Here is an 8,389-nt window from a genome sequence, read left to right on the forward strand (position 1 = left end):
CGGACCAACTAAAACCGCGTCACTATACGGAGCACGTGCACGAGTCGGATTATTTGTACGGTGCCTATATAACACGTTTGCTCGCCGCACGATGAGCCCCTGCCTTTGATTCGTACGCGTGCAACCGCATGCGCCGAGATCCCTGCACCTGCACTTTCCAAGAACCCTAGCTACAGAACGGAAGAAGAAAGATGGGGAAACGCATGGGCAGAGGAGAGATGGAGAAGCACATGGCGCAAACCATGATCCAAATCGACAGGCGGATCCCCGACGGCCTCCGCGCCGCCTTCGGCATATCCCGCAGCAAGCTGCCGCTTTTGCGGTTGCCCGGCCAACAGGACGAGGCAGCGAACTTCGCCGCGGTGCTGCTCGCGCCGCGCGACGACGACGACACCAGCGATCCCATGGACTGCGACGAGGCGGAGCCGGAGGGAGACCTGGGGATGGTGTTCGCGTCCTCCTACATAAAGAATCACGACGAGGACGCTCACTTCGGGCACGCCGAGGCCGGCGTCATTGGCGTGGCGGACGGCGTCGGCGGGTACCGCAGCAACGGCGTCGACGCGTCGGCGTTCTCCCGGGCGCTCATGCACAACGCCTACGCGGAGGTGGCGACCGCCGTGCCCGGCACGCGCATCTGCCCCCTGGCGCTGCTGGAGCGGGCGCACCTGATGACGGCCGCGGCGCGCACGCCTGCCGCGTCCACGGCGGCCATCGTCTCCCTCGTCGGCAGGACCCTCAAGTGGGCGTTCGTCGGCGACAGCGGGTTCGCGGTGCTCCGCGACGGCAGGATCCTGCTTCGGTCGCGGCCGCAGCAGCACTACTTCAACTGCCCCTACCAGCTCAGCTCAAATCAGGACAGCAGCAGGCTCGCCGACGCGGACGTCGGCGAGGTCGCGGCGAAGGAAGGCGACATTGTGATTCTGGGTACGGACGGGCTGTTTGACAACGTGTTTGACGACGAGATCGAGCGCATGGTGCGGATGGGCACGGCGTTGGGGTTCGCGCCCGAGAACATGGCGGAGGTCATGGCGGGCTTCGCTTGCGAGGCTGCGACGACAGAGACACGCCGTACAGCTCGGCCTGCCGGACACAGCCAGGCAATCCTTACTTCACGGGCGGGAAGCCGGATGACATCACTGTAGTCGTCGCCTACATTGTATCATGCCCTATCCGATCTCAAATATAGTCCATTATTGTGATTTTGTGCACGATCTTTTACAACTCTTCAATCCCAGTTCGCGGAGGCGACCTGCTGTCAGCCATAGTTGATGATGATGAGCCGTGGCGTCAGGCCACCCATCGATAGGCTTTAAAATTAGAGGAGGAATGGGGGATTACTCTATTAAGAACATTGGAACCGACAATTTATCGACAAAATTAGAACATACACACAAGAACAGAGCAGCAGAGGATCAAGGGAATCTGTAAGGGATGTCAGAGAGGGAGAGGGTACCTTTGGAGACCTTGATTGACACTGCCTGCCCTGAACTAGGGATGTTTGAGGTGTCACGTGAGGGTGTCGCATGAGGTGTTCGGATACTAATAAAAAATAAATTATATAATCCGTCAGTACTCCACGAGAAGAATTTATTAAGCCTAATTAATCCGTCATTAGCATATGTTTATTGTAGCACCACATTATCAAATCATTGACTAATTAGGCTTAAAAGATTCGTCTCCCAAATTAGTCGCAAACTGTGCAATTAGTTTCGTAATTAGTCTATATTTAATACTCCGTGCATGTGTCCAAACATCCGATTGGACAACGACTAAAATTTAGGAGGAGGAACTATACACCCCCTAGTTGAGGAACGGCGACAGCTTATCTGCTTGTGGGTAGGTGCTTCTCCACCGCCGCCGCCTTAACGGCGGGCGTAATGGTGTCGAAGGGGTTGTCGACTGTCGCCTATGTGGAGGTACTTCTTGTGCATGCCCTGCTCCATCTGCACCACCTTGTCTCTAAGGATAATTTTAGTGGAAATTTTGTGGCTCTGTTTGCAAGGTGTTGAAAATAATGTAAACAAGTTTTATTTTCATAAAATTTGTTTTATTTCATGAAATTTTATCATCTCTCTTAATTTACACTATGCCATATTAGTTTATCTAATATCTATAAAACTTTTATGAAACTGCCCTTGAGACTGATCTAAAGGAAGTCTCCCTAAGATATTTGTTTGGTTCGCACTAAAGGGGATGATCTTAACAAAATACAATTTCTTAAAACGAAATTAGAGGGTTGACGAGAAACATTGTTTTCTAACAACAATGAAACCATCCAACACTAGTTTATTTAGGTCGTGTAGCACGTTTTGTTTGGATGATTGTTTACGTAACATTTGGCTTATCATCTTCAATGAATATGACTAATTTTTCTGTACATGGTTAGAGCATCTCCACCAGATTTAGAAAATATGATCCTCTTTTCCTATAAACAATGATAAAGGGGATTGAAACCGAAAAACAAGTTTCGGTGGATCCTTTCTAATCTCTTTTTCCTAATTTTTTTCTCTATTAAGAAAAATCATCCCTCAATCCCTTTCCCTTCCCCTCACCGTGTCGTGCATAGGAGGAAGCAGCCACGCCTGTCCTTAAAATAGTTTCAGCCCATTCAGTCAACTTAAAATAATTTAACTTAGAACAAAACTAAAACATCATATTTTTTAGGACGAAATATTTTTTAGTACATACTCCCTATAAATCTAAACAAGCACTTAATTGTCAGATAGGCATAGGCCACTGAGGGCCGAGCCGTTAGATGCGTATCTGACAGTGAGCTGTGAGCCATGTCATATGGTGGGCAGTTACCCTGTGCTCATAAAATTCACTCTTAACACTGAATGGTGCCTGCACGCCTTATTACCGCCCCGTTCGTTGTCTGAAACTTGGCTGAAACTGGCTGAAAAACACTGTTCCAGCTGTTCCGGCTGAAAAAAGAAGTCGAACACGCCGAATATGGGGTAAGCCGAACAGGGCCTACAACTGATCAGCAACTGGAAAGGCTAAAATAAAAAATGTCATGTTGAGTTCTTTTCTATCTGATGATAGTCCTGCAATCCGACAGATCAGTTTTCGATTCTTTAGAAAGGGTAAAGTACACTTTACAACCCTCAACTTGCACCAAAGTTTGATTTTCAACCTTCAACTATGAAACCGGTCAAGAAACACCCTCCAACTATCAAAACCGGACGAATTTAGTCCTCGGCCGGTTTCAAAAGCGGTTTTCTATTTTCGGGAGGCGCCGAAATTTTAAATTATTTTTTTGAGCATCTTAACTTCCTCAAATGAAAAAACTCAAAACTACAAAGTTGTAGATCTCATTGAGCTCTACAATTTACATATAAACATTATCTTCATATGACATCGTATCGAAGGGTTTTCTATTTTTGAAATTTGAGTCTCATCACGCGACAAAATATGGTGCTGAAATTTTATATTATTTTTTCGAGCATCTTACTGTCCTCAAATGAAAAAAAATTAAAACTATAAAGTTGTAGATCTCATCGATGTCTACAATTTACATATAAAAATTATCTTCATCCGACATCGTATTGAAGGGTTTTCTATTTTTTGAAATTTGAGTCTCATCACGCGACAAAACAGTTTTATTTATAATCTGGATTGTTGGAAAAGGGTCTTCTCAAAACATACAGAAATATATAATCTGGATTGTTGGAAAAGGGTAGAAACAGACTATACATAGCAATCAACCACACCAGTGAACTGGTTTTATTTATCGGATAATACAATACAACAAGATGCAAGCGAGCAGGGTAACCTCAAATAAGGGAAACATAAATAGGCTGCTTCATCTGCTTATTCATCATGAACCAGGCAGTTCTTATTGTAGTATATATGATCGCAGTCGCAGTCAATCCGGACCTGTGAGACTCTGCAGAAGCTCAAGTTATGGTTTTGGGGGCCTTGTATTCGTTGAGGTAGGGCATGGTGGTGAGCCCCTTGGCCAAGAGTGGTTGCACCATGTTCCACGCCGGCACGCCCACACACCTTTCTCTTCTCGATAACGGTGACAATGTCTTCCTCGACGTTGTACCTCATGGTGCCGATGATATCATCTGCAGCTGGGCCCAGGTCAACGCGTTCAATCTCGAAGCCGCCATCTTTTGTAGTGCTACAAGACACGGACGAGGGTCGGGCCACTGAACAGGTTCTGCTTGCCGGCAATGGCCTCCTGGTACGTCCCCCGAGACGAGTACGGCCACGTAGTATGTAGCCACCGAGGTTCGGGTCGAGCGGGTGCAGCGGCAATGTCTCGCCTCTCCGATGAACGTCTCGATCTTCCCGTCGCTGTCGCAGGTGATGTCCACCAGCGTGCCCTTGAGCGTCGGCTTCTCGTACGTTGAGCCGGCGCACCGGCATCATCGGGAAGAGCTGCCCGATGCCCCAGATCGTCCGGTACCAGCGACAAGACGGAGAGGTTCATGTGGTAGTTGTAGATGGTGTTGGCATCGGCGACGACCCTCTTGCAGAGCTTCTTGGCAAGCTTGTACATCTCGATGCCGTGCTTCTTGAGGTCTGCGGCGTGTGAGTAAACGCCGCCCGCCGTAGCACCGCCGCCATTAACTGCAGCTCTCGGCTGCTTGTAAGAGGTCCTGGATCCTGTTCAGCAGCTGCTCAGAGGTGTCCTCGTCCTGCGGCTCGGGGACCGCCGAGAGCGCCTCGAGGATGATCATGGAGTGGTGCGACGCCATGGCGCGCCCGCTCTCGGTGCACACGACCGGGTGCTCGACGCCGTTGTACTCGCACTTGAACCGCACTGCCTGCACGACGGTGGAGGCGTACTCCTGTATCCCGTACACGATCCTCTGATCCGAATAGGGGAAAAAAATGCATCGTGATCGCCTGATCGGCACTCCGTCTACGAGATCCCGCCAACAGCGGCCGACTCCGAGGAGGCGAGGACGCTACGTGTACCTGTGTAGGTTTCATTTTCATACTTCCATCCAGGTCATAAAACGCGAGCCCAACGGCACGGCGTACGGTTGAGAGGCACATCAGAAACATGACGCTACACGAGTGCACGCATCATCAGTGTCTGTTAGAAATTTATCTGAATTCTAATATGAGTTAGAATTTCATCCGAATTCTAATACAAGTCTTGTGGAAATACGTTATACGTCTAGAGTCCACGGTTCGACTCATGTGTTTAGCGGCGTATTGGACTGCAGTCGTATTACATCTTGTTTCTTGAACTGATTTTCCATGTGTGTTTGATCTGTATTTGCATTTTTTGCTAACATGGTCCTTGGTGCCCGTTTGGTATTCGTTCTCGAGGACATTTGGGCTAGATTAGGGGCAGTATATTATTATCTGTATATATGCATGCAGCATGGCGACCAACCAAGATGACGAGCGCACTGGAGACGTTAGAGCAGATCCAGGAAACGCTAGCCGAGATCAAGGAACGAACCCCCGACGTGAGCATCTCCAGGTTCGTCGACTCCGTTTTGGATGATTCGCTGGGGACCGAATACGCGCCGTCGGAGTGGAAGAGCGGTGACGCCGCAGGCAATGGACGCCGCGCGGAGGAACGGTCTGACGACGCGCGGTCATGCGCTCCCACTCTGAAGATGGACTGGGCGGCATGCATCCTCCCTCTGCACGGCGAGGACGCGCGGTCATGCGCTCCCACTCTGAAGATGGACTGGGCGGCATGCATCCTCCCTCTGCACGGCGAGGACGCGCACTTCGGACACGCCGAAGCCGGCGTCGTCGGTGTCGCGGACGGTGTCGGCGGGTACCGGGACCGAGGCGTGGACGCCGGCGCGTTCGCACGAGCTCTCATGGCGAACGCTCTGGCGACGGCGGAGCGGGTCGCCAAGGCCCGCAAGCTCCTCATCCGCCTCTGCCCCAAGAAGGTGCTGGAGCGGGCGTACAAGAAAGCGGCTATGAACAAGACACCAGGGGGGTCCACGGCCGTCATCCTGTCGCTCTACGGCACGGAGCTCAGCTGGGCGTACATCGGCGACAGCGCCTTCGCCGTGTTCCGAGGCGGCAAGATCATCTACCGTTCGGTGCAGCAGCAGCGCCGCTTCAACGAGCCGTACCAGCTGAGCACCAGGGGTCGCGGAGGCAGCCTCAGCGAGGCGAAGGTGGGCGGCATGTCGACGGTGAAGGACGGCGACGTCGTGGTGATCGCCACGGACGGGCTGTTTGACAACATGCACGACTGGCAGCTGGAGCGCGCCGTGCGGATGGGCACCGACCTGGGCTTCCCGCCCAAGAACATGGCGGACATTGTCGCGGGCATCGCTTACTTGATATCCAAGAACAATTGGGCATGCTCGCCGTTCGGTATCGGATACTTCAAGAAATACAAGAAGGTATGGCATGGTGGAAAGGAGGACGACATTACGGTCATCGTCGCGTATATAGTCTCCAAGGATTCGTGACTTTTTTTTTGTTGAGGCTGCGATTGATTTTTTAGGAACCATTGGACGCTGGCAAAATGTTAGTTTGTTCTAGCATTATATATGATTATTACTAGCAGAACTGTCCCTGCATTGTAATAGAAGAAAATAAAACCGATAGTGCATGACTGCACGCAACAATACTGAGAATCTGAAGCACACAAAATTTGAACCCCAAAATCTCATCTTTACACCACCCCATGACCCCAAGCTCAAAAAATTTGGGGCTCCAAGAATTGAGCTATGGACACTTCTCCATACAAAAAATATGGTGCATCAGAAAAGTTTGGTGCAATTCCGTGCGTGGCAATATTGTATAACGGTAATGCTTCAGTCAGGATATCCATCCGTCCGTCTGGACGCCTTCTCCATTAAGCCCTGGCCGGTGCGACCTCCCATCGGCCAGATCAGGAGGTCCGCCGCCGCCAACGGCCCTCCTCCGCCCCGGCCGGCGCGACCTCTCATCTCCCCTGCAGTCGTCGCTGTCTTCCTGCCCGCGCCCTCGTCTTCCTTGCCTCCACCCGCGCTTCGTGGCCGTCGTCCTCCATCCTCGGCAGCTTTGGCGCCCGGCATGTCGGCTTGACTGACGCGACCTCCCATCGGCTTTCGTCCACCATCCTCGACCGCTGGCTGACCAAAACTGGCCGTTCCCCCGCTCTGTGCTACGTCGTATGGAAGAAAGGTGAAAACCGCATGTTACAAGCCTATATTTCAAGTGTTTCAGATGTTTCATAGGTATGTTGCAAGTGTTTCATGTGGATGTTGTAAAAGTAAATTGGGATATTGCATATATTGCAATAGTTGTACACGTATGTTGCAAGCTTCTGTTTCCAATGTTTCATCTATTTTCCAGACATACGTTGTTTCATCTATTTTCCAGACATATGTTGTAAGTGTGTTTATTTGGATGTTGCATATGTTTTCATACATACGTTGTAAGTGTTTTATCTGGATGTTGTGTATGTTTTTGCAATGGTTTCAAGTGTTTTTAGATGTTTTTGTAAGTGTTTCAGATGCATGTTTTAAATGTTTTATCTGCTTTCAGACGTAAGTTGCAAAGTATTGCATCTGAATGTTTCAAAAGTAGATTGAGTGTTGCATCTTTCTTCTTGCCTTCTGGCTTCTGCTGCCTCGCCTCGATGTGTCCTCCTTCTCCCAGCCTCGGCTGGGCATTCACCGCTCCCTCCCTCTCTTCTCGATGATGCTGGTGACGTTTGAGGCGATGCAGGCCCCGTGTAGGCACACGAAACGGAGCGAAAAAAGTACTACCGGCGCGGACGTGCTAGCAAACTCGATTATATAATTCACAGGTTGGATATAATATAATCCCATTCACAGCCTTTGGCCTGTTGAAACACAAGAAGTCGGATATAAAAGAGTTTTGCCTCGAACTGCTCAGCACTACTCAGTTAATTACGTCTGCCAAACAAACATGTAAATACAACATTACAAATATAAGCAAGCATCCATGGTCCAAATAGGGCACAGTACAATAGATTGTTCTGCATTTTAGTTTCATGGGTCTGAAACACGTGCTAAGCACGTTCTCGAAAAAACTTTCTGAAATTATGAAAACTCTGAAATAAAACCTGGAATTTCAGTGATAAGTTTTAGAACATGACTCTGAGGATCGATATTTGGATCCCCCCCCCCCCCTTTTTCTGGAAAATGCAGCGTATTTAGATTTTTTTTTTCTTTATTCCTTACACTGCATCAAGATCATTTTCCTATAGGGTTCAGCTACAGAAATCATATAATCAGCCTGTTCGCTTGTTGGTTTCAACCAGCCAACAATGTTTTCCTCTCACAACAAACCAGCATCAGCCAGCCCAAATCAGCCCAGAAATCAACCAGCGAACAGGCCGAATGTAGTTGACACAAAGTAGTGCTGCCTACTGCCCGCATACACCTGTACTAAGAGTAGCAAACTCAAGTGAACCGCAGCCACGAGTCTTCTT

At 49.6% G+C, this 8,389-nt stretch overlaps 1 protein-coding gene and 1 pseudogene across 1 annotated transcript; both read left to right on the plus strand.

Annotated features, from left to right (window-relative positions):
- Nucleotides 1–203: 203 nt before the first annotated feature.
- Nucleotides 204–1,189, plus strand: LOC136470449 (putative protein phosphatase 2C 24; annotated as a pseudogene).
- A 4,150-nt stretch (nt 1,190–5,339) lies between these two features.
- LOC136474448 (putative protein phosphatase 2C 24) lies at nt 5,340–6,413 on the plus strand. The gene is made up of 2 exons (XM_066472021.1): nt 5,340–5,564; nt 5,631–6,413. The coding sequence occupies exons 1-2, from the start codon at nt 5,340–5,342 to the stop codon at nt 6,411–6,413; spliced, it is 1,008 nt and encodes a 335-aa protein (XP_066328118.1).
- Nucleotides 6,414–8,389: the final 1,976 nt, after the last annotated feature.

The sequence above is a fragment of the Miscanthus floridulus genome, chromosome 8 (assembly GCF_019320115.1).
Source record: "Miscanthus floridulus cultivar M001 chromosome 8, ASM1932011v1, whole genome shotgun sequence".
Lineage (NCBI taxonomy): Eukaryota > Viridiplantae > Streptophyta > Magnoliopsida > Poales > Poaceae > Miscanthus > Miscanthus floridulus.

Excerpts from the sequence above, each read along its gene's own strand:
- LOC136474448 (XM_066472021.1), top strand. The coding sequence starts at position 5,340 with ATGCATGCAGCATGGCGACCAACCAAGATGACGAGCGCACTGGAGACG. Across the intron at positions 5,565-5,630 it reads CGGAGGAACGGTCTGACGAC|GACGCGCGGTCATGCGCTCC; the intron begins GCGCGGTCATGC and ends CTGCACGGCGAG.